This window comes from Grampus griseus, assembly GCF_964374135.1.
Source record: "Grampus griseus genome assembly, chromosome: 11".
NCBI lineage: Eukaryota > Metazoa > Chordata > Mammalia > Artiodactyla > Delphinidae > Grampus > Grampus griseus.
Window position 1 is genome coordinate 17,362,403 of NC_139005.1, and position 26,401 is coordinate 17,388,803.

General features: G+C 38.3%; 1 protein-coding gene across 1 annotated transcript in view; it reads right to left on the minus strand.

Annotated features, from left to right (window-relative positions):
- Nucleotides 1-26,401, minus strand: part of ST8SIA1 (ST8 alpha-N-acetyl-neuraminide alpha-2,8-sialyltransferase 1) — a gene marked incomplete at its 3' end in the record, with an annotated part of 146,541 nt that overhangs the window by 36,050 nt on the left and 84,090 nt on the right. Inside the window, exons 3-4 of the mRNA XM_082665447.1 lie at nt 21,544-21,653; nt 15,004-15,096 (exon numbers count right to left, since the gene is read on the minus strand). Coding sequence (XP_082521573.1) covers nt 15,004-15,096; nt 21,544-21,653 — 203 coding nt within the window. The remainder of the gene's footprint in view (nt 1-15,003; nt 15,097-21,543; nt 21,654-26,401) is intronic.

Consider the following 26,401-nt stretch of genomic DNA (forward strand, 5'->3'; position numbering starts at 1 on the left):
TGCAGTGGCCTGGGTCTTTTTCCTGCTGACTCTTCGTGTTTCAGTAGTAATCTGTGGCTTCCTCTGTTTTTTGGTTTGGTTTTGTTTTTGTTTCTCTCTTCCATTTCCTCCTGCTGTCAGAATCTTGGTAATATAGTATTACAAAGTCATAAATCACTTTTTTTGTCTCCTCAGGAGTTTCACCCAATTGTCTCTTCATCAAAAATTCTCCCTTTCCCTTTTAAATGGTAGACTCATTATTGGCCTCTTGGAGTTTTCTCTTCTCTTCTCTCCCAGAGATAACAACTAAATATAAGCTGTGATAGCAACTGTAAACCCCTAGGTGATAGTTCTCCAACTACTCCCCAGGAAAAGAAAAGAGAGTCTAAAGTCCTAGGTTCAAGCCAATTCTGACACAATATCTGATTGAAGCAAATCACTTAACTTGTCACAAAGACTGTCACAGAAAAATCAGGATGATGCTAATACCTGCATTACTAGCCTCTCCATATGTCGCTCCCGTGTACATAATGGTTACACAACGCTTAGTGTTTCTTTCTTTTATGTGTCACTCTGCCTCCAAACATTCACTCTTTTTTTCTACCTAATTATTTTTATTTCTGGGTAATTGGCAGGTATTACTTATTTAAAAGAAATTATATGCCATCAGATCTAAGATGCTATCATACAATTTATCAGTAATACGGAAAAAAAGAATACTGCCAATGAAACTATGACTTAATGATTTTACCATAGTGCTATGGACAGTCCTGCACTAGCCTCTTCTTGCTTTGACATTTCTTTCATCCATTCCAAGGAACTGATCAATTTTTCCTACTTTCACATGCACTGTTTGACTTTTGAAATGGAGACGATCATTCTGCACACATCTTAGAAACTATTTATAATACTGCTTCATCTACTAGTGGGTATTTTCTTCCTTCATATTTATTTTGCTGCCTTACAAGAAAATATAGAGTTGCTTCCATCATTTCTCTGAAATAATTTGTTTATAAGTCAAATTGGCACCCCACTGCTGTTTCCGTGCCTTTCTTTACACACAATAGATATTCCATCATTATGGTTATATTTTAAATGTCAATCAAATTTAACATGTTCAGTACCCACAATGCACAAACCCTGCTCAGGCAGTGTCAACTATGCCTCAGCTTCTAACTGGTCACCAGAGGCTGTAAAAGGCAGCTCAGTCTCATAAATGCTATAATATGAAACTACTCCCCTGATCAAAAGAATATGTTACTTTTATCTTGTAAGCATCTCTTCCTTCTGCCTTTCCCTTCATTAGCACTTGCAATAGTCTTTATCAAATATGTTATCTGACCCACCGATTTATATTCTTCCCTCAATAATTTACATCCTGACACTGATCATTAAGATGCCTGTCCTCCTGGGTTGTTGTTTTGTGGGCAGGTGTGTGTCATATAGAAATACAGATATGAGAGCATATCCAGATATGCATTTAAGTTAAAATGCATATCACGATTTATAGATCCAATCAAACAGCAGAGCTCTTATTTTTTTAAAAAGTTCTAGTAAACAAATTAAAGCAATTTAGTAATAGAAACTTAATAGAGACATGTTCTTTTTTTTTAACATCTTTATTGGAGTATAATTGCTTTACAATGGTGCATTAGTTTCTGCTTTATAACAAAGTGAATCAGTTATACATATACATATGTTCCCATATCTCTTCCCTCTTGCGTCTCTCTCTCTCCCACCCTCCCTATCCCACCGCTCTAGGTGGTCACAAAGCCCCAAGCTGATCTCCCTGTGCTATGAGGCTGCTTCCCACTAGCTATTTTACATTTGGTAGTGTATATATGTCCATGCCACTCTCTCACTTTGTCACAGCTTACCCTTCCCACTCCCCCTATCCTCAAGTCCATTCTCTAGTAGGTCTGCGTCTTTATTCCCATCTTGCCCCTAGGTTCTTCATGACCTTTTTTTTTTTTCCCTTAGGTCCACATATATGCGTTAGTATACAGTATTTGTTTTTCTCTTTCTGACTTACCTCACTCTGTATGACAGACTCTAGGTCCATCCACCTCACTACAAATAACTCAATTTCGTTTCTTTTTATGGCTGAGTAATATTCCACTGTATATATGTGCCACATCTTTATCCATTCATCTGTCGATGGACACTTAGGTTGCTTCCATGTCCTGGCTATTGTAAATAGAACTGCAATGAACATTTTGGTACATGACTCTTTTTGAATTATGGTTTTCTCAGGGTATATGCCCAGTACTGGGATTGCTGGGTCGTATGGCAGTTCTATTTTTAGTTTTTTAAGGAACCTCCATACTGTTCTCCATAGCAGCTGTATCAATTTACATTCCCACCAACAGTGCAAGAGGGTTCCCTTTTCTCCACACCCTCTCCAGAATTTATTGTTTGCAGATTTTTGATGATGGCCATTCTGACTGGTGTGAGGTGATATCTCATTGTAGTTTTGACCTGCGTTTCTCTAATGATTAATGACATTGAGCATTCTTTCATGTGTTTGTTGGCAATCTTTATATCTTCTTTGGAGAAATGTCTATTTAGGTCTTCTGCCCATTATGGGATTGGGTTGTTTGTTTTTTTGATATTGAGCTGCATGAGCTGTTTGTAAATTTTGGAGATTAATCCTTTGTCAGTTGCTTCATTTGCAAATATTTTCTCCCATTCTGAGGGTGGTCTTTTCGTCTGTTTATGGTTTCCCTTGCTGTGCAAAAGCTTTTAAGTTTCATTAGGTCCCATTTGTTTATTTTTGTTTTTATTTCCACTTCTCTAGGAGGTGGGTCAAAAATGATCTTGCTGTACATCATCGCTTTTTAATGGCTATAAGATTTTCCTTTTTCAGGATAGTTAATAATTTATTTAAGTAATCCACTGTTATTGGATATTCACGTTGCAGTTTCTTACCTTTAGAAATAATGCTTTTATGAACATACTTGTGTATACATCTTAAGCATTTGTCCGTTTATTTTCTTAGTATAAATTTCCAAAAGTAGTTTCTTGATGGTTTTTCTTTTCCCCCACCATCAGTTCTTTATAACTGGTTTCTTTGGTTGTTCATAGAAAATCTTTGACTTTGGCTGAGGGCAGATTTGAGGTTTCATATGGGTGAGGTTCATTTAGATTTGTTTATATGTTTACCAACTTCTTTGCCATCCCAGATTTTCTTTCTAAAGTAACATTCTTTTTTCCTGAAATACATTCTTTAGAATTTCTTTCTGTGAAGGTCTGCTGCTAGTAAATAATCTGTTTTTACAGAAAATGTTTTTCTTACTTGAAAGACAATTTGTACACACTCCTGTGTTGATAGTTTCTTCTCTCAGCATTTTGAAGATATTTTCCCACTGATTTCTTTTTTTTTTTAATTTGTATTGGAGTATAGTTAATTTACAATGTTGTGTTAGTTTCAGGCGTACAACAAAATGAATCAGTTATACATATACATATATCCACTCTTTTTTTTTTTTTAGATTCTTTTCCCATACAGGCCATTACAGAGTATTGAGTAGAGTTCCCTGTGCTATACAGCAGGTTCTTACTAGTTATCTGTTTTATATATAGTAGTATGTATATGTCAATCCCAATCTCCCAATTTATCCTCCACCCCCAATCCCCTGCTAACCATAAGTTTTAACATCTGTGACTCTACTTCTGTTTTGTAAATAAATTAATTTGTACCCTTTTTTTTTAGATTATACATATAAGTGATATCATATATTTATCTTTCTATGTCTGACAATCTCTAGGTCCCTCCATGTTACTGCAAATGGCATTATTTTGTTCTTTTTTATGGCTGAGTAATATTCCATTGTATATATGTACCACATCTTCTTTATCCATTCCTCTGTTGATGGATGTTTAGGTTGCTTCCATGTCCTGGTTATTGTAAATAGTGCTGCAATGAACACTGGGGTGCATGTACCTTTTTGAATTATGGTTTTCTCCAGGTATATGCCCAGGCGTGGGACTGCTGGGTCATATGGTGGTTCTATTTTTAGTTTTTTAAGGAACCTCCATACTGTTCTCTATGGTGGCTACACCAATTGACATTCCCACCAAAAGTGTAGGAGGGTACTCTTTTCTCCACACCCTCTCCAGCATTTATTGTTTGTAGATTTTTTGTTGATGGCCATTTTGACTGGTATGAGGCAATACCTAGTTGTAGTTTTGATTTGCATTTCTCTAATAATTAGTGAAGTTGAGCATCTTTTCATGTGCTGTTTGGCAATCTGTATATCTTCTTTGGAGAAATGTCTGTTTAGGTTTTCTGCCCATTTTTGGATTGGGTTGTTTGTTTTTTTGATATTGAGCTGAATGAGCTGTTTGTATATTTTGGAGATTAATCCCTTGTCAGTTGCTTCATTTGCAAATATTTTCTCCCATTCTGAGGGCTGTCTTTTCATTTTGCTTATGGTTTCTTTTGCTGTGCAAAAGCTTTTAAGTTTAATTAGATTCCATTTGTTTTTTCCCATTGATTCCTGACTTCCATTTTTACTGTTGGAAGAAGTCTGCTTTTAGTGTAATGATCATTCTTTTGCAGGTAATGTCTTTTTTCTCCAGCTGCTTTTAAAAGCTTCTTACTATCTTTAGTTCAATTTTACTAAAATGGTCTAGGTTTGCATTTTTTTAAAATTTAATTCATGTTTGATACTTTGTTTCTTGTATTCATAGATTACATTACTCTTTAACTCTGAAGAAGTCTCAACTTTTACCTCTATTTTATAATTCCACAATTCCATTTAAAGAAAGACTGGACTGGTAGTCATTCTTATTCCAGTCTCCAAGTTTCTTTGTCTTGTCTTCATATTTTCTATATCTTTGTATCTAAAAAATTATTTGCTCTATTTTCCAGTTCACTGATTCTCTCTTCAGTTATGTCTAATCTGATGTCTGTCCATTTCAACAATTATATTTTCATTTCTAAATTTCTTATTTGGGGGACTTCTCTGGTGGTCCAGTGGTTAAGAATCTGTTTTCCAATGCAGGGGAGGAGGGTTCAATCCCTGGTTGGGGAACTAAGATCCCACATGCCATGGGGCAACTAAGCCCACACACTCTAGAGCCCACAGGCCACAACTAGAGAGTCCCATGCCGCAATGAAAGATCCCACATGCTGCAACTAAGACACAATGCAGCCAAATAAATAAATAAATATTTTTAAAACAATAAAATAAAATTCCTACTTGGTTCTTTTTTAAAGCTATCTAGGAAATTTTGATATTTTCTTGCTGAATTTTGATTCATATTTATTTTTTCTATAAGAATTTCATACTTAGTAATATATTTCATCTGACAATTTCAGTAAATTCTCAGGCGTGTCTATCCACAATTTTTGTTTACTTTTTATCTCTGAGGACTTTCAATATTGTGAATTTCAGTGTTTCCTTATGAGCTTATATCTGTTTGAAGGTGGTATTCTGAGAGCTTTCCTCTAGAAGAAATTTGTGTTTGCTTGTATTAGAAGCCATAGACTGCTAATATGACTTGGGACTACATTGTCCCTTATCAAGGCTTAATATGGGGCACACATTAACATGGTGAATCCAGGGCTTGGTCTCCTGTTCTCAGCTTTAGTATCAGAATTTTATAGTTCACAATGCTTGGTCTGGTTTTAGGTTCATGATTTTCTGTTTTGTGTTTTGGGGTTTTTTGTTTGTTTGGGGGAGAAGTATGCAGATACTCTTGGAGATTCCCTAAATTCGATGAGCCCAATAATGCATTAAAAATATGCTTTAACCAAGAACAAGATGTATTCCAACAAGAGAGTCCTCCTGAGTAGCTATTCTGGGTATTAATCAAAATAGCTTCTACTGGCCACAACTACATTATTTCATTTACATCTCTCAACAATCCTCAAGGTAAATAATTCTATTCTCAACTCATAAGGGGGAGGTTAAGTAACTAACTTTATATAGCTAGCAAGTATGAAGCACTTACTAGCAGTGGCACTGGAATTTGAACACAAAGTCTGTTTAAAGCCAAAACTTGGATAACTACTTCATCCAGACACAAACTCCATACAGATCTACACCCTTTTAGAGGCATCTCTTCTCTGTCTTCTCCTTGCTCTCTCTAGTTCCAGTTTTAGCATCTGCCTTTTAATTCCCTTCTATCACAGCAGATGTTAGGCAGAATGGCTATCAGTGACTGCCAAACCTTGGTGCAAACACTGATAAACTGCTCTAAGTATGGAGAGAAAAGGAAAAAGAAGTCAGCGGGCAGAAGAGATGGAGATGTTTAGGAACACAGTCTGAGGTATGAGTCATGTAGAATGTTAAAAAGAAGTTGCTATAAACCTTCTTTGGATCCAAGTCATTCTCCTCAAAGCTCAAATTATTTTTGGAAAAGTACATCAATAAAATAAGCAATTGTTCTCCCAGATAATACCTCTACACTCCCAAGTGCCTTCAGTAAAATTAGAGGTGATAACCATTGGACAGTCTCTTTCACTTGTATGAAAAGAGATTACCCAGTTTCTACCTGATATTAGAAACTTCAAAATAAATATTTGCGTCTTATATCAAGTCCTTCCAGTCAACTAAAAGCTACACACTTACAAATTTTAAAAGGTTAACTCCACCATGATTTGTACTCCATTTGTTCTGATAACTTTTTTGTTCCTTAATTTATGTCAACTCTTTTAAAAAAGAGGAACCAAGTTTTCTCTGCTAAGCATTTCATTAATACTGCTTTGAAATATCTGTTACTAAAAAATTTATCTCCTTAGTTTAAGACCATAGAAACATTTTAACTGACACCAAAAAGTTCATTAAATTTCCTTTTTAAAGACAATTTAAACCAGAAATTCAGTTTGAAGGATATTTAAAATATATATATTCACTTATTCATTCATTCCCTAAACATTTACTGTGCATGTCCTGTATGCCAAAAAAACATGCTGGGGTCTCAAGAGCACAGATAAAAGATTCTTGACCCCAAGCTGTTCACACTGATACTACTGCCTCTAATATGCCCACGTGGAAGCACACACTCAGAACACTGATGCTCTTTTTTGTGGCTGCACATAATAATCACTGCCCAAGCTGGAGTCTCAAAGCTCAAAAGTAATATAATAACAGGACAATCAATTAAATTCCAGTTTTTATTTTTTAACCATCATTTGCCCAAATATGTACTGAACACTGATATGGGCAAAATGGCTAATTGAGTTTTCAATTCTATTGAAAAATTAAGAAACAAGCTTTGAGAACTGTAATCTCTAATTTTACGTGATAGAATGACTCAGTTTGGGCCAGTGAATTTTAAACCTATTGTGAGTCATGGAAGCCTTGGAAAATAGGATTTAAAAAATATATAATACACATACATAAAATTTTAAAAATAAATTTCAGAAGGGATTCAGGGTCCCCTGGACCCCCTTTATGGATTCCAACACTACAGAACGTCTGTTGACTGGAAGCAACTTCAGGGTATGAGTTGTATTTTCTTCAACTTTGTACTCTCTGTCTCAGAGGAGATTTCAAAATATATTTGTTGAATGAGCACCTCTGTAACTTTGTTCTTGTGAAGCTCCCATTTTAATCTCCCTCTTCCCCCATGAATTTCCAAATCCTCAAATTCCACATATGCACTTTTCTAAAACATTTACTCAAGACTAATCTGATAGCCTAAACAACTATTTTCCAAACTCTACTTTCATAATTTTCCCTTTTCCACTTCACAAAAGACATACCTCCTATTATCCCAAATATTATAACGATGCAGTGCCCCAGAGTGTAAAAGCCACCAGGCAACCAAACAAAGAAACATTTGTAAGGTGCATCGTTTCTGAAGAAGTGTCCCCTGAGAAAAAGCAAAAAGATCTTTATAAGAAATAGATGGAGGCTGTGCCTTATTTTATCCAGGGGACAAACTCTTGGCAACTCCTATACCTTACTTATATGTTGAATAATTAGAACTCAGAAGTGAGATGATTATATGGGGTTACATTTTAGCACTTAATTGAATAAAATGTAGTCTGCCTTTTTCTGACAGAAAGTCAACTCAACTTAATGAACTAATTTGACAAAGCGCACTGGCTTTGCTATGAGGACATGGAACATCCAAAAAGCTAAATCTGCACTTCTGAGACTTTGACAATATGTATTTAAATATGCACAACGTAGAAAGCTCTGAAAGTTCATGCTTGGCAACAATTTAACTTCATGCCAAAAAAAATTAGGTAACTTTTAAAAGATCAAGGAAATAATGACGGATTTTAAAAATTCTTTTAAAGGGTATTTGAACAAAAACGTTTGCGGACCAATGGGTTAGAGCTGGTGCAGGTTAATGAAGGGCAACCCTGTGAAGGGATCCTTGTTGCCATCCACCTACAAAACCCAGCAAAGGAAGGAAGAGGACAACAGCAGTGGGTGTGAAGGTCCAACAGACTCTGCTGTCACATTAGAATAACTTCTCTAACCCATAAAAATGCAATCAGAAGTTGGATGAGACTGCAAAGCCCTTTCTAATCTGTGTCCCGGGCACCCTAACTAATCCTTTTGTTCTAGGTGCTGTCAAAAATAGTTCACTATATACCCATTGAACAACAATCTGTTAAGAGAAAAGAACTCATCTTAAGTGTTCTTATTACCACACACTCAAAAAAACAGGGGCACAAGGAAACTTTTGGAGGTGATGGTTATGTTTATTACCTTGATGATGGTGATAGTATCATCGGTGTATGTGTATGCCCAGACTCATCAAATTATACACATTAAACATGTGCAGTTTTTTTGTATATCAATTATACCTCAATAAAGCTGTTTTTAAAAACTGAAAATGTACTCTAGACAAGATATCCTAACAAAGGCTATAGCAGAGCCCCTTCTTACTGAGAATTTCTACTAACTACATCAACGAATATTACCTTCTCTAACCTTATTTTTCCTACAGGCAGAATAATGTATACATTATAAATATATATATATACACATTAATTATACATATATAATGTGTGAATCATCATTATGGGTGCCTCTCGTATATACTGAACTTCCTCACGCCTGTTTTATCTTGATACCGATATCTTTTCTACGAGAATTTTGTAGTGAAAACTCATAGTGCTTATAACTCTCAGTGGAATATTTTGATAAGAATCAAGGATCTGGAGGACAGCCATGAAAATCAGTGGTACTTAGGCATTTCCACTGCACATCTTTGCCCAACGAATTTGATTTTTAGTCACATGAAAGTTCAAGACACTGCCAGCATCTTGGGTGTGCAAAGCTTTGGGAGGAGACTACAAGATCTGAATAAAAAACTTCCTGAATCCAACACTCTCCTCCTCTGAGAAGGAACCACTTGTTGGTCCTCCGAATTGTTATGGACGTGTCTCTAAACCATCCTGTTAATTAGTTTTATTTTTATCTTTATATGAACATCCTACTGTATTTTTTTTTTTTTTTTTTTAGCTGTACGTGGGCCTCTCACTGTGGCAGCATCTCCCGTTGCAGAGCACAGGCTCCGGACGCGCAGGCTCAGTAGCCATGGCTCACGGGCCCGGCCGCTCCGCGGCATGTGGGATCTTCCCGGACCAGGGCACAAACCCGTGTCCCCTGCATCGGCAGGCGGACTCTCAACCACTGCGCCACCAGGGAAGCCCCCTACTGTATTTTTTATGACTCCCTTCTTTTTGTCAATATCAGGTTTTTGAAGTTCACCCACTTTATTGTGGGTAGTCATAGTTGGTGGCGGTAAAGCATTCCACTATGTGAACATACCTGAATTCATTCCACCATGAATTCACAATCAACTATTTTAATTTTTAGCTACTATAAACGTTATTATACATTTCTCTCTTATAAATACTGTTTTTCTCTAGGGTATATACCTAGGAGTGGAACTGATAGGGCATGGAGCATGTGTATCTTCAACCCTACTACATAACGTCAAAACACATTCCAGAGTGGTTGGAACCATATTCCCTCCAAATAGCATATATGGTACTTTCGGGTCCACATCCTCACTAACAGTTGGAATAAGTTCTGCCAACCTGATGGATGTGTAATGATATCTCCTAAGGATTTTTATTTGCATTCTTTCTGATTACTAATGCAGTAGAGCATCTATTCATTCATTTATTGGCTATTTGGAGAGTTCTATGAAGTCTGGTTCAACTCTTTGACTCATTTTCCTACCAGTTTTCTGTTTTTCATATTCAATTAATTTATTTCTAAATTACACGTAAAAGAATTATTTGTATATTCTGGATCCAAGTCCTTTGTTAGTTGTCTTCCTCTAAAATGTGGTTGTATTTGCCCTACTTCTACCACGTCTTTTTATGAATAAAAGTTCCCAATTTTAATAAATCAAACTTATCAGTCTTTTCCCTTCTATTTAGTGCTATGAGATTCTTATATAAGAAATCACAAGACCTGTGTTATTTTCTACAAGCTTGCTTGTTTTGCTTTTCAAAGTTAGGTCTTAAGCATCTGGAAATGATATTTGGTATAAGGTATGAGGTAGAGGTATAATTTCATAGACACCTCTGTCTATGGTGTCATAGACACCACTGTTTCCACATCATTTTGGAAAATTCGTCCTTTTCTCTCTGATCTACAATATTACCTCTGTCATATATTAAGGGTCTATATATACGTGAATCTGATAACTACAGAAGGAGAAAGGAAAGGGTCAAAAATTAAATGTTTAAGAGGCAAAGTAAACCTGTTCGTTAACATTAAGTTCAATATGAAGAATTAGCGCAAGGTCAAGCAAGAATCATTAGAATTAATATTATTTGACATTTAGGTTGTCCAAAATGTCCCTCAATAAAATTCCGTAATTTTTCTATAGAGGGTTTGCTTTTTTGTCTAATTTGTTTGCTTTTTTGGCCGAGCCATGTGGCTTGCAGAATCTTAGTTCCCTGACCAGGGATTGAACCCTGGCCAGAACAGTGAAAGCGCCGAGTCCTAACCACTGGACCACCAGGGAATTCCCATTGTCTAACTGTTAAGTATATAAAAGTATCTGATGTTACTGGGATATATTTTTCCATATTTCACAAAATGGAACTGTTATATGCATTTTGATTTTGTATTCAAAAACCTTGCAACATTGAATATACTTTGTTAAGTGAAAAAACCTTCACTCCCTTTTCCAAAATGACTTATCACTTGTGGAAACTCAATTGTCTCCTTGTGCAACATATGGATCACCTGGAAAGATGGGGTGTGCGATGGTCACTGGTTAAGAGTATGGGTTTTGGATTGAGACAAGTCTGGGTGAAGTCCCAGACTGATGACCAGCAGCTGTGAATATAAGCAGATGACAAAACTTATGTCACGTTTGTTTTTCTGTAAAAACACACATTAAAATACTTCCTTATTAGGATTATTTTGAGATTAAATGAGGTAATGCATATAAAGAACATAGAACCTAGCACATAGAAACACTGACTAAATGTTGACCCAGCATTAATCATAATGACTCTTGCTTGCCTTGCATTAATTCTTTATATTGAACTTTTTTCCCTTCAAACAATTATTGATCCTTTCCTTTCTCCTTCTGTAGTTATATTTTTTCTCAAAATCACAATCTCACTTTCTCTTTCCTCTTGCTCTGTCTTGTTCTACATAAATACTCGTTTTCCCGAGCTTTTTAAAATCTTACCACCAACTCTACATATTCAGGTAGAAAAATAGACTCTTTTGTCCTTCAGTGTAATGTACTGAATGTCTCATTCCCCTCCAGGAACGGAGAAGTATTATACTATGGTTATGCAAGACATTACCAATGGGGTAAACTGGATGAAGAGTACAAAGGACCTTCCTGTACTTTTTTTTGTTTTGCAACTTCTTGTGAATCTGAAATTATCTAAAAAATTTAAATAATCAAAGAAAAATATTTCTGTAAGTGTTCTCTTGACCTTTTGCTCATTCTCTTGAATCTGATATGAACCCTTCCCAATTTTAAAAATTGCACATTTTTATGACTTCCAGAACCCCAATCCACTTAATTGAATTAAAGAGACATCATCATCATTGTTGATTTTCTGACATCTTCCTGATCAGACCCCCAAGCCCTCTCACAAAAACCCACAAAAGTCCCAAGACTGAGTGAGAGTCAATAACTAAACTGTAAAAGAGAACTGTTTTGTTTTCTTATTCTTCCCAACTCCTTGCTATGCTACATTAGTTTATGTCAGCAAACAAATCACACTAAAAATTAAATATAGAGCACTGATTTTTGGTCATTCGTTTAAGTTTTTCAATACTAACTCACAAATTTGACTGACATTTTTGGTTTTCAGTGACATTTTTTAAATGAACTGTTTATTATGAAAGTAATATACCTATAAAACTATATTCACTGACAGCAAAAAGGCTTACCATACAAAAATGAACAGAAAACTAAAGTACACATTTTGGAAAATGTCAAATCATACATGTAGCATTAAGTCCAAAAAATAGGAAGAATAATCTGAATATAGAAAGAACAAAAATACAAAACTTTTAAGTCCATTTATACAGTCTTGATGAAACCTAAGAGGATATTATATCCATAAAAAATATGCTGCTATGAGAAAAATAATTTAGCTCACAAAAAATAAAAATACAATTAAGAAGTGGAAATGGTAGACTACATAGCAGAATGAACACAACTAAAATACGATTTACTGAGCTGAAAGGGGTTATTCTTGGGACACAACACACATATACACACACAAAGCTACATGGTACAAGGAAAGGGTTAGAAATATCTAGAAGTTCTAATATCCACTTAATAGGAGGACTAGAAAGAGAGAGCAAATATAATGAAGAAGAGGAAATAATCAGGCATATAAGAGAGAGAATGTTCACAAAGATGAAAAGCAATACTAATGATAGCTAACGTTTATATAGTGCTTACAATATACCAGGCACTGTTCTAAGCATATATATAATATACATATATACACACACACATATTTACACATATATACATCTACATATATATGTAGTTTAATTCATTGTAAGTATGAATTAAACTAAGTATTATTATCCCTGCTTTACAGATGAGGAAACTGAAGGAGGAAGTGTTAAGTAACTCAGTCAAGCTCACACAGCTGTGAGTGGGCGAGCAGGAAGCGAAAACCAAGTCATCTTGCTTTAGAGGACAGACTCATAACCACTACACCTCCACGTCTTCCAACTCAAAAGGCCTCTCATTAATGTGCCAAGCAACATTAATGAAAAAAGAGACCCACTCTGAGATATATCTTGGTAAACTTTCTGAATTCAAATGGTAAAAAGAAATGTATACGTTTTAGTGGAGGAAGGAAAGAAAGATTTCCCTCAAACAAAGAAATGAATAAATTTCCATTAGATTTTTGGTTGGCAACTCTGGGTGCCAGAAGATAATGAAACAATATCTTCAAAGTTCTGAAGAATATATGGAATATCTGAAAAAAGTGTACCTCGTGTTAGTTATAGTTATTCACAAATGGTGAGGTTTGGGGTGATTCTTTTTGTTACCATCTTCTTTGTATTTTTCTCTCTTACTTTCTTATAACGAACATATATTTTTGTGGAAAAACATTAAGATCAGTGTTATAAAAATAAAGATAGTCACATGGATTAAATTCCTTAAGTATGAAAGATGAAACTATAAATGCACTAAAAATATACAGGATAATATTTTCTCATTGGAGGAGATGTGGGTAAGGAAGATTGTCTAAAGATAGTTGTTTTTTTTTTTAAAAAGGAAAAGACTAACAAGTTTCATTGTACAAAAATGTTGAGTTCTGATAGGACAGAAGCTAAACAGACTAGAAGAAAATATTTGCTCCATATATAGCAAACAAAGACTTAATATCTATACAGTTCTTATAAATCAACAGGAAAATAGTTTGTAAAAAGAAAAAAAGTATGAAATGAGCAAAGAATGCAAACAGGCAATTCACAGAAGAAAAAATACTAATAGTCAATACCCACTCAGCCCTTCTTATATTAAAAAAAAACCATATTAAGTAAAAAATAATGTATCATTTTTAACTCAGCAAACTGACAAAAATTTAAAAGATGAACAGCACATAATGTTTTCAGTATTGGAAAACAGGCAGTCTGAGCCATGACCGAAGAGGAAGTAAATGGTACATTTTGGAAGTGTAATTTCACAGTATCTGTCAAATTAAAAATTGGTTGTGTTTCCCAACATCTATTTTATGGGAATACTTATGAACCAAAACAAGTAGTGTAGCATTGTTTATCAAGTGACACACAAGCGCTGTTCACTTGGATAAGACTTCCTTAGGTGGCAAATGCCTGAGCTTAGAATATCTGGGTATTTCACTATTAACTGCTAGTGTACATGGGAGAGCATAAGGGCGATGTTCGACTCTTCTTTTCACAGAGATTGAGTCATTCTCTACGATGAACAGTCCTTGGATAAACAGCTCACAGCTTACCGCTGGGCTTCATCAACTAGAAACCGACGACCCCCAGAAGCTCCCACAGCAACTGCCAAGATTTCTGGAATCGATACTAGAGTAAGAATTTTCCATCTGCTTTCCCAAATCTGACTGAATATCATGTGATGTACTATATTGTAACATCATATAATCACACATTCTTGTACATTCCCACAATATTGCTACTTTCATGCATGCATATGCAGTAAAGTGGTCACTTCTCTGTTTTTACTCTTTAATAAAGTTGATATGACTTCTGTTCACCAATCAGTGCCAATCAATGAGTTGGGACTGAAGCCAACAAATTGGAAAGTAGTAGTAATGAGTAAGCACGATATAATATTACTTCTTTGAGCAAAATGATGGATTCACATGTTATTTTTACCATCTCTAAAGGCAAGAAACGGAATCCCAGAGGAAGCATGAAATAGTGTTTGGATTCCCATAATCCTGTCTAGTTTATTTACAATTCCCTCCTTCATCCTTCCTGCCTGTCCAGATGGTTTTCTTCTTTGTTTCCCAAACTGAATTATGTTCACTGCCTTTACGATGTTAAATATTTCGAAAGCCTTCCTTTTAATTCCTCACAAAGAGAAGTCATAAACTCTTACCTTTGCCGAATTATGCTGGGGTTAGCCGTCACTAAATGACTTTTGGATCCAACATCCTTAGTGTATTCACTTGACAAAGGAGGAAGATTGCATCTAGAGAAACAAGAACAAGCAGTTCAGAATGATTTACATATTTTTAAATCAGGTCAGTTATCATGGCAAATAGGAATTTTACTAAGTCTAGCTCAATTCACAAATAACTGTTTTTATCACCTCTCCCTTTTAATAGACATTAGATGACTAACTCTTAGCATCTTCAAAATGCTGTCATAAAAACTATTTCTGTTTTAGCAGAAAGAAAATGTCAGCTAGAGAGGTAAGGGATTTACTAAAGGAAAGAGATATAACTAAAATGAATTTATTCCATTCAAAATATTTTTGAGGTGATAAGTCAGGGTATATATGAAATTAGTGCTCAGGAGGGTGTAGTCCCCTAGAAGACACAGGACCTACAGTGTTCTCTGTGGATACCAACAAACTTCAAGAGAAAAGGAAGAATTGTATTTGCTTGTGTTTTTCATTCTTTTCCCAAATTCTAAATTATAATAGTACATTCAAAGCAAACTCTGCCACCTAAATCGATGCATGTGCGACTTCTGGGTACATGACCAATGTATGGTTGCCTACTGGTGAAGACAAAATAATCTGTCATTTAAAGAAATGCAATGATTCTCCACCATCCCAGTCTAGGCAAGGGAAGAGTACAGGTGACAGAAATAGCTCCTCCTCCCTTGTACACACACACACACACACACACACACACACAACACAGCCCTGGATGCTCTCCTCTACCGCAACATCTTATGAATGCTTACAACGGAAAATATTGCAACTGCAAATCCAAATCCCATGGCTTTCTGCCAGTGAGACATTAGCCAAGTTGTCAACTGCCTCAGTTTCCCCATTACACAAAATGAGGATAATGGCTTTTCCTCTCCAATAAGGTGGTTGCAAGGATTAAAGTAAGAAATGTATAAAAAGTCCCTACCTTGATGCCTCATACCTAGTAAAAGCTCAAATATGTCACATATCAGAAATATCATATAAATATAACTAAATATATATCTATTACTTCTGACCATCCCAAATGAGTCTATAGCTTCCATTAGATTTTCTTTTATTACTGAGTCCTAAGTGCTCCTGTCCACCCATGTCTTGACTCCACAGCAGGGCACCTCTAAGTTTTTCTTACTTCAGCAAACCAAAGCATCGTTTTTTTGCCGGTAGACATCTTACAAATATTAAGGTCTCGGCCATTCCCCAACTATTAAAATTTCCCTACAAATTTCCCCCAGGACATGGACTTGTCTGAGCACCGACTCAGCTGATCAGCACAAGTTCCTTGATGTCGTCTCGTATTTACCCTGTATTTGACTCCTACCACATCAGGGCATCCCAGGCAGAAACTTGTCTCAGTTGATTTGGAATCTTCCTTCCACCTGTTCTTTGGTAACAAGATTCTGGTTCTTCTGGCAGCTCCCCACAGATTAATGTCAGCCAGTTGAGTGCCCACTGGGAACAAACACAACAGGCATGGTGGGGAGCCTGGGGGAAGCCAAGTCACAGAGCCTACTTAAGGCATCTCTAGTCTAGTGGTCGCACCATATCCCAAGAGGTTTCCGAAGACCATGTCGGGGAGCGAGCTTATTAACCGCCAGGCTCATCCGGCCATGGTGCTGACTGTGCTCTTGTGATTTAACCGACCTTCGCAAAGATGGAAAGGACTCCCAGGATAAAACACAGACTAGAATTTGGGCATCTGTCTCTCTCTTTTTTTTGATGAATGTAATTTTTTTTTTTTTTTTTTTTAGTTTTTATTGGAGTCTAGTTGATTTACAATGTTGTGTTAGTTTCAGGTATACAGCAAAGTGAATCAGTTATACACACATACACACACACATATATAAATATCCATATATATATATACATCTCCATTCTTTTTCAGATTCTTTTCCCATATAGGTTATTACAGAACATTGAGTAGAGTTCCCTGTGCTATACAGTAGGTCCTTGTTAGCTACCTTTTTTTTTTTTTTTTTTTTTTTGGTACACGGGCCTCTCACTGTTGTGGCCTCTCCCGTTGCGGAGCACAGGCTCCGGACGCGCAGGCTCAGCGGCCATGGCTCACGGGTCTAGCCGCTCCGCGGCATGTGGGATCTTCCCAGACCGGGGCACGAACCCGTGTCCCCTGCATCGGCAGGCGGACTCTCAACCACTGCGCCACCAGGGAAGCCCTAGTTATCTATTTTATATATTGCAGTGTGTATATGTTAATCCCAATCTCCTAATTTATCACTTCCCCTTTGATCCTGATGGCCCTTCATAACATTTGAGAATCAACCACATTATATTAAACCTGTAAACTCTGAATATTGCCGGAAAGTGAGGTTAACCTGTTTTGTCATCGTTAAATGAAACTAGTTGGTATTCCTGAAAAAATACTTTTTCTGTGCATTCCTCGTAGATTGATCCATGGCTCGTATGTCTGGGTCCACTTCACACCTCCTATCACAAAACAAAAGCTCAGAGAAACACTTCCGGACACTAACTGCCAAATCCTGCAATAGAGGGAAATGCTTAAAACAATAAAGATAATATTTTATACATTCATTTCTGGAAAATAATGACATTGTGTGCTGGTGTAAATGTCTGTTCTTCTGGGTAAACTTTCTTCAAGTCCAAATTTCTATGATACTTCCCTGTAGCTCTTCTCTTCGAAAAAAAGCACACTATAATTCTAACTCCGCAACTCCTAAATTGATAATTACATAGATTTACATAAAAGGCACATTTAATACAGTCAAATTGTTTCCAATTAGGCATATTGTGTAAAAGTGTTCCAAACTCTGCATTAACGCTTGTTGGCTCAATGAACGGATATTAATGGCTGAAGTGTCTTAATAACTATACTCGTGATCCTAGAAGATACGATCACAGAATTGATGAGGAATGAATATTCTTTGAAGTGGGGAGTGGAGGTGGGTGGGTGATGTGGGTCTGGAGAGGAATCTTTAAATAGAATAAATTCTAAACTTCCTTTGTAAGTTGTATGTCCACTTAAATATGTAAAACACATATAATTGAGAATAATTCAAAGGCACCAAAATTATGTTGTCCTCGCTCATATTCCTGACCCACCCAGTTCCTCTCCAGAACACAGTTATCTCTGTCTTGCACAACTCCCAGATACATTTTATTCAACAATTTTATTTTTTAAAGTACTGCTTTTGGTTACAGAGCAAATGTTTACTTTGAAAAACGGGGAGTTGACTTCTAGCATTAGAAGACGTAGTTGAAAATGTCCAAGCAAAGGAAATTATGCCATTGTTATATCCTAATTCTGGAAAACATCTTGAACTGTAACTGGGTATACCACTGTGTACAGGTAAGGCTGTTTTGGGATCTCATCTTTCAATGTAACTGTCCATGGACCTTATAGTCCAGGAACATACTATGTGCTTTCCAATCACATTTACTCACTAAATGTTTAATTTTGAACATATGATATTACCTCCATTTCCTCAGGGTGCCCCCAAAATGTGTATTAAGCAACCGTGCATAAATAGATATATAAATGGTCAAATAAGAATACTTTATAAACAATTTATCAACATTTAATTACTCCCACATTGTAAACCCTTAATAAGGCTTTTTAAAAATTCAAAGGTGTTATGATAATGGCGCCATTCTTGAAACTGAATCAAAGGCACATGCACATCTAGTTTTGATGCGACCTTCTTTGAATTTTTTTCAGTCCTCACCTCCCTCATCATTCCATGAACATCTGTTTAATCCTGTGCTGTGCACCCTGATCACAAGCACTCATTAATTCTGAACTTGAATATATCAGTATTGATCATATACAACACAAATGTAGTCTTGCTTATTTGTAATAAATAATATAGGTAACCCCCAAAGATGCTTAGGCCTGATCTCGTGCACATTAAGTTTAAAATATCCATCTTCCTAAATGTAGTGACAAACACACGCCCACTCAGGAATACTAAAAAAATACATTTATTGTACTAATGCCTCCTTCCACATTGCACTCAGACCTCTTGGAATCACTTAACTTTCCTGAGTCTGTGAGTATAATATTTCCACTCTTTCTTCCTTACATAGTTTCTGGAAAAAGCAAATCAGCTTATACTCGAGAGCAAAATGAAAATTTAAACTAGACTATGTGAATGTGTGACAGTGGTGTGCTAGTCACATCATCACAGAATCAGAGTTTCTACCATGGAAAGGCTTGTGGTATTGTCTGCAGCCACCTCCTCACATAGATTAGAAAGCTGAGCTGCAGCAAAGGTACAATGGTGCACTGCGGGTCACACAGTGAGTCTGCAGCAAGGGCTGGTCCTCCAACCTCCCTGTTTTCTTTGCTGGCCCTTCAGCCTCCACCTAACACCAATGTATTAGCGGGGGTACCTCTGCTCTTCAGGTAACTGTCCCCACTTCTACAGCTTAAATCCCATCTCAGCGCACTCTCCCCATGGCTCACAACCCTGTGGCAGCACTTGGTGTCCTTCCTACATTAGAGCTTGGACAGGGTGGCCTGTGTCCAGAATGGAATGGAGAAAGGGCTCTGCCCAGATGCCACTTGCCCTCAGAAGGTCCCCACTCACTCATCATCTGCTTCTGAATCACCCCAGTCACAGCACTGGCACATCTCCAGGTTTTAAGTCCATGAGGGGAATTGTTCAACATACCATTCCCAACCCCAGTGAAGACCCGATACAAAGTAGGTGCTCACCAAACTGACGTCGACTTGAATTAAGAGAACTACATTTTTATTGTCTCCATGTTTCTATGGTCTGTATCACAAAAAATAAGAATGGCAATGGAGAGGAAAACAGAGTCTTACACTGGAAAAACTAGGGCAGGGCAACTCCATAAAGGAAAGAGAGATAGAAAAGGACCCCACTCCCACTCTGCAGCAGGCTTCACCAGTGAGATAAAGTCTTTCAAGGAGCCCAACCCTTGCTCTCTGAGAGGGAACTTGACCCTCCCCTGAGTACACAGCTTCCTTGAAACACTCTCAGACAGGCTTTACTCTCCCCTACTCCACTTAGCTCAGAGCCCAGAGGTGGTTCAGTGTTCTCTCTGCTAACTTTTGCTACTTCTAGACCATTATCTATTTATCCTTAAAAATGAACACAAAACACAACCGCCACCCCCCTTCAGCTTTCTGCCCTCTGTGTTGCTGGAGACCTCAGCCTTCCTGGTCCCAGAGCATTTTGGCCCCTGGTTCATAGTCATTTCCACTTCACTGAGACTTCGGGGCGCACCTGAAAGACCCTCCCCAGAACAGCCTCCAGGTTCCTACACCTCTTCAGTAACAAATGTCCTTTTTTTCTACAACACGTCTGCTCATCCCCCAGAGAAGGTGAAGTCACATTCTCCAGTGGGACATTCTTTGACATTAGCTCTCTTTTTCCCACCTTCTCTCATCTTTCCCGCCACCGCCCCCTCCAGCTCTGAAGAACCCCATCATTTGGTCCCACTGGCCCCCTTCCTTTCTCCTTCACACCTCTCAGGGCCCACTTCCCATCCAGCCGAGACTTCAAAGTGTGTCACTTCACACTCGCTCTAGCCAGGACCTTCCATGCTGTCCCTTCCCACCCTTCTCTCCTCTTCACCAGACAATCCCAAGCCTGTGACTATCCAATCACTCCCTATCTTCCCTGCTGGTCAAAATTACCCAAGGGTGCATGTTGGTGCCATTTCAGTGTCATGGTCTCTACTCTTGGCTGGATGTGTCCTAGCAGCTCCTTTACACACCCCTGCAGGATCACGTCACCACTCTGCTCAGTCTCCTTACCAAGCTTCCTCTTCGCTCGAAATGTAATCCCCCTCCTTCCTCCCAGTTTTCTTAGTGCTGCCCAGATCCAACCCCTCTTCAAATCCTACTCACTACTTCCAAATGCTTTTGTGAAAAACAAAGCAGCAGAGTGTGTAGAATGAAATGAATTAATGAAAATGTTTATTCATAGAGAGTTTGTCTTAAGAACAAGTCTTAAAGTTGGAGTCATCCAACTGTATCGTCTAAAATTGAATGAGTGGGGCTTCCCTGGTGGCGCAGTGGTTGGGAGTCCGCCTGCCGATGCAGGGGAAACGGGTTCGTGCCCCGGTCTGGGAGGATCCCACGTGCCGTGGAGCGGCTGGGCCCGTGAGCCATGGCCGCTGAGCCTGCGCGTCCGGAGCCTGTGCTCCGCAACGGGAGAGGCCACAACAGTGAGAAGCCCGCGTACCGCAAAAAAATAAATAAATATAAAATAAAATAAAATTGAATGAGTGTTTCCACTCTGGGGGTCTCCCCACGACCTCTGAAGCTCTCCCAGCTTTGCACTTTCTTGGGGCCCGTTCCCTGGCTCCCCTGGCCTATCTCCTCAACTCACTTCTACGTGAACTTGAAGGGACGGCTGAAGAGCAGCTACCTCTGATTAATCACCAGTGACTGGTTTCCAAAGGCCCCGGGGCTGGCAGGAGGGGTGGGGGAGAAGAGAGGAGGCAGAAGCCGCGCTGTGGGAGCTCTCTTACCGCATGACAAAATTTGCTTCATCTATTTGACGGCCACAGTCACTCTTCTTCAGAATCCCACCATTTCCCACCACCGCGCACTTCTTCAAGGGCAGCTGGAATGGGGTTGCCTAGCAACAGAAAACAAGGCGGGTTTTCACTGCAGAGAACACACAACCACTCACAAAATCATTGTTTACAGCAGACCCGGCCAGAGAATTTGGCTGAAGACGGGGCAGAGGGAAAAGCGCATGTAGAAAGAAAGATGCCAGAAAGTTTGCAAGGAACAAACAAGCCTATTCCTTTGAAATAAACGGGTTTTTTTAGCTCCCTGAAGTGTATTTCAATATAACATTTTTTGGTACCAAACTGGCCGTGCACACAGTGGGGAGTGACTGCTAAAGAAAATGGAAAAATCCCCACTAAACATTCTTAGGATTCTTTTTAAAGGCATTAAGCTGGGAACAAACTCAAATGAATTCTATTCCCCTATTTGGATGCAATTTCATTCATTCATACAATCAGTCATTCACTCAACGTTGCTGGTGCTTCCTATGCTAATTTTTGGGGATAAACAGAAGACAGAGAAACCACAGGTCTCAGAATTCACAGTTTGGGATGTGAGGAGAGTGTGAACACAGAAACTTATGTAACAGACCCTACTGTAATGCTGAACTCGTTGTAGAAGAGGTATGTTTCACATGCTGTGGAGAATCCAGAGAGGGGCAAGAAGACACGTCTGTCAAGCTGATTCAGGGAACGCTTTCTTACTCGAGATGAATCTTTAAGGATGAGTAAGATTTTGCCAGGCAGAGGGAGCAGCATAAACAGAGGCACAGAAGTACGCTGAGAGCAAACGCTGTGTTTATGAGCACATGAACACTCTGGGCGGGTCTGTCTAGAACTTAGGAGGCACTAAGGGACAAGTGACGTGTGTCCATCCAGACAGCATATGACTTTCTGCAGACATTGAACTGGACTGCAAAGAAAATGTTCTGTGTACCTGAACGTTCCCTGAGGTGCTATTTGTAGTACCAGGGAATATCAAAATCCAGCACTAGCCCCTGGAAGTGAAATGCGACATTCGGTCTCTTTTAGCTGGGTCAGCAAGAACCACTAGACACGGCATTTCCTGCTTGCTGAAACCGAGCACAGCGGTTGGTGTTCTCTGGGGGAACACCTTACATCTGCATAACTGGGACATACAATAACCATGCCGATATTAAGTCAGCCATCCTTGATGAATCTGAAGGGCATAATATGGATTACACCGAAAGAATAAATGAATACCCGAATATATGCACATAAATTAATTAAAGCAGAAAAATGAAATTCCAGGGGTGTGAGTGATCACTGGTAGGTGAGGGGCACTCACTGTAGCACAAGAAGGGAATTGCACTTCCTTGATTTCTATTTTGTAAAAGGACTAGCCAGAGCTATGACAATATAGCTGATGAAGATACAGTACTGAAACTGTAGCGTCTAAGCATTTGCAGATGGGAAAGACTCCCCTTCGTAACACTACAGCAGAGACTGTCCAGTGACTTCTAGATCAGGATACAGAGAGGAGTGTCAGGCAAAGGCCAGCATCCCAACACGCCCAGGATAAGCCAGGATGACACGTGGCATTTTTCTCAGTCACTCCTGGGAGGCAGGTTTGAAATCAACAAACACATGGGCTAGATCTGTAATTTTTTAGATGTAGATTTAAGTCTTTATGCTCAAATTAACTGTTCTTTTATTCCACGAGTATTTATTAAACACCTACTATGTCCCAGGCACTGTCCTGGGTGACAGGGACATAATAATCCCTGTTCACAAGGAGCTTACATCCTAGCAGGGAAATGGATGATAAATAAGACAAATGAGTAAATAAACAGAGTATCAGATGGTGACATGGGCTGTGGAGAGAAAGAAAATCATTGGCATGAGAAGATGAGGAAATACTTTTGAAGAGGGCTTGCCAATTGAAATAGGGTGGTCAGGAGACATGGAAGCAAATCCCTGAAGGACAGTGGGTAGTGAACCTTACAGGTACCTGTGGGAACCACCGGGAGGGGACACTCCTGGGGTGTGAAATGAAGAGGAAAGAGCCCAGTGTGTCTGGAGATGAGTAAGCAAGGGACAGAGGAGGAGGGGAGATTAGGTAGGAGTAGGGTGAGCAAAGGAGTGATGCTATAACATGTTTTGGAATAATCACTCCGCTGCTGTGTGAATAGGCTGTAAGATGTCATGCACAGAAAGAAAGAGACCAGTCTCCTGAAACAGCAGACTAGAGATTTTGGTGGCCTGGGCTAGAGTGAGAGCAGTGGGGGTGGTCAGAAGTAATCAGATTCTGGAGATGTTTTGGAGGAAGAGCTGACCGGATTTGCTGATGCAATGGAAATAGGATAAGAGAAAAAGAGAGGAATCAAGAACGATGCCAAAGTCTGGGGCTTGGACAACTGTGAAGACGGACTTGCCATTTACTGAGACATGGAAGATGATAGAGAAGCAGGTTTTGGTGCGGGGGGGATAATTTGGAGTTCAATTTTAAATATGTCAAGTGTGAGATCCCCATTAGACATTTAAGTGGCAATGTCAAGCAGGCAGCTGAATATATGAGAATACAGTCGGGGAACTGGTCTCTCCTGGAGACAGAAAGATGGAGGTGATCAGCATATAGGAGGTATTTAAAACCAGGGGACTAGCTGGTGAATGAGTGCAGACAGGAAAGAGAGGAGGTCTAAGAACTGAATCCTGGGAGGCTTCAACAAGAAGTCAGGAGACTGATGAAAAATCGGTAAAGGAGACAGAAGGAGTGGCCAATGGAATGGGAGAGAAAAACAGGAAAGTAGAGTATCTTGCAAGCAAAGTTTAAAAAAAAAATATCTCAAGATACTCAAGAAGGATGGTGAAAAATTGCAGCAAATGCTATTGATAGATTGCGTAAGATAAGTGCGGAAAATTGCCACGGGATTTTGCAACATGGAGGTCACTGGTAACCTTCCTCAGGACAGACCTGTTTCAGGAGTGAGGATGGAAGCCTGATCTGAGTTCAGTGAGTTATACAACTATCTGTATACAGTTTATGTCAGAAGTGTGGGCTCACTCATGCTCTACTAATATTTAGTTTGCTTTGTAAAAGCCAACTTAACCCCCACTCATTGTTGTTAAAGGAAAGTCTCTGGACCACATCGACTGGCAATACCAGTTTTCCAAGCAAGAATCTGGGCACAGAACAAGCAGAGCTGGGAAGTGGCAGCAGCAGTAGCAGCATAAACCTGGGTACAAATACTACCTCCTAACTTCCAGATTGTGGGACCCGTGGGCGTTCCGCTTCCTGTCTCTAAAGAGGGATAATGCTGCCCAGGACTATATGAGATTATATGAGATGATGTACATAGAGCATCTCACTGAGCCACTAGCATGGTGGTCCTCCCATTATCCTTCCCCTCTTCTTTCATCTCTTTCCTCCTTCTAGCAGAGTCCACTGATTTGTTCAAGCCACAAAATCCTTAGATTCCATGGATTTGGGAGAAACATGGTAAAATAGTGATTTATCACACTCTATCTTAACAACTGGAATAATTTTATTAGCAGAAAATTTACCTACTTTATATGGTATTTACCTGTTCTTACATTATATATACATATATGTCATATACAACATATGTGTATATATATGTTTCATACACACACACAAACACACACACACACACACACCATTACACTTTTTTAAGCCTTTGAACAAAAGCCCAGTTGAGGAGGAAGCCATTTCTGACTTTGTGCTGGTAATATTTGCTTATTTCCTCTTCATTTGGTCAATGCTAGCCCTCACACAAGCAACTTCATTTCAATAACTGTTTCTCTGGTATCTGGGTGCATTCTTCTGGGCATTGGTAATATGCCAGTGAACAAAGGAGCTCACCAAAGTTTTACAGAGAAGAAACTTAATTGAGAAAATACTGCGGAATTTTTTTAACTAATTGAGATAATACTATCATTATTCTATTCTAGGCACAAAATATTTTAATTTGGCCATGGTCGATGCTTACCAGAATGATCTGTGAACAAGGCGTCCTCCTTTTGGTGTATATTACATAGAAAGAATTTTGGTCATTCATTTCCACAGAAATATTATGATTCTGTCAAGGAGTATTTTTATTAAGGCACTAACTGCATCCTTTCTTTTCAAAGGTATCTCCTTGCACCCATGTAAGAAAATATCTGCTGGGTCTTAGAATGTAGTACTATACTATAACACTCTTCCTGTTAACCTTAAAAAATACTAGTCTAAATGAAAGGATGGATTAGGCAGATTAACTACAGCCATGGTCTCAAAAGATTGCTTGACCACCAATTCACCTTATAAATCATCGTCCAGGTTTTTTCACCTATCATTGTTCCATCTATTAATGGCCATCTTCTTAATGACTCTATTATATTAACCATCTGGATTCAGATTATGGTTTACCAGGCCCTGCAAACTCTCAGTGCCTCACTGGAAGTCAGGCATGATAATAACTATCCCATCTGTCTCCCAGTATGATTATGAGAATTAAAATCAGCTGTGTTGAACATTATCAGAAAACTCTGAAGTCCCGTATAAATATATGAGACTAGTACATTATTAAATACTAAAAGAATTAAATTATCTGGGGATAAATTATCATTACATTGCTAAAGCACTACTATTACATACAGTTTACCTTTGTGTGAGATACTTGCAATTTCAAAGGTTTACATAGATTTTGAACAGAATATTTTCTAATCATTGGCCCTTAGAGGGTATATCTACTACTCTGATCAATCAATGCATTTTTAAATGCACATTTTTATATGAATCAATCCAAGTATCATATCTTTTTTGCTCACTGTTCTATATGCAAACTAAGAA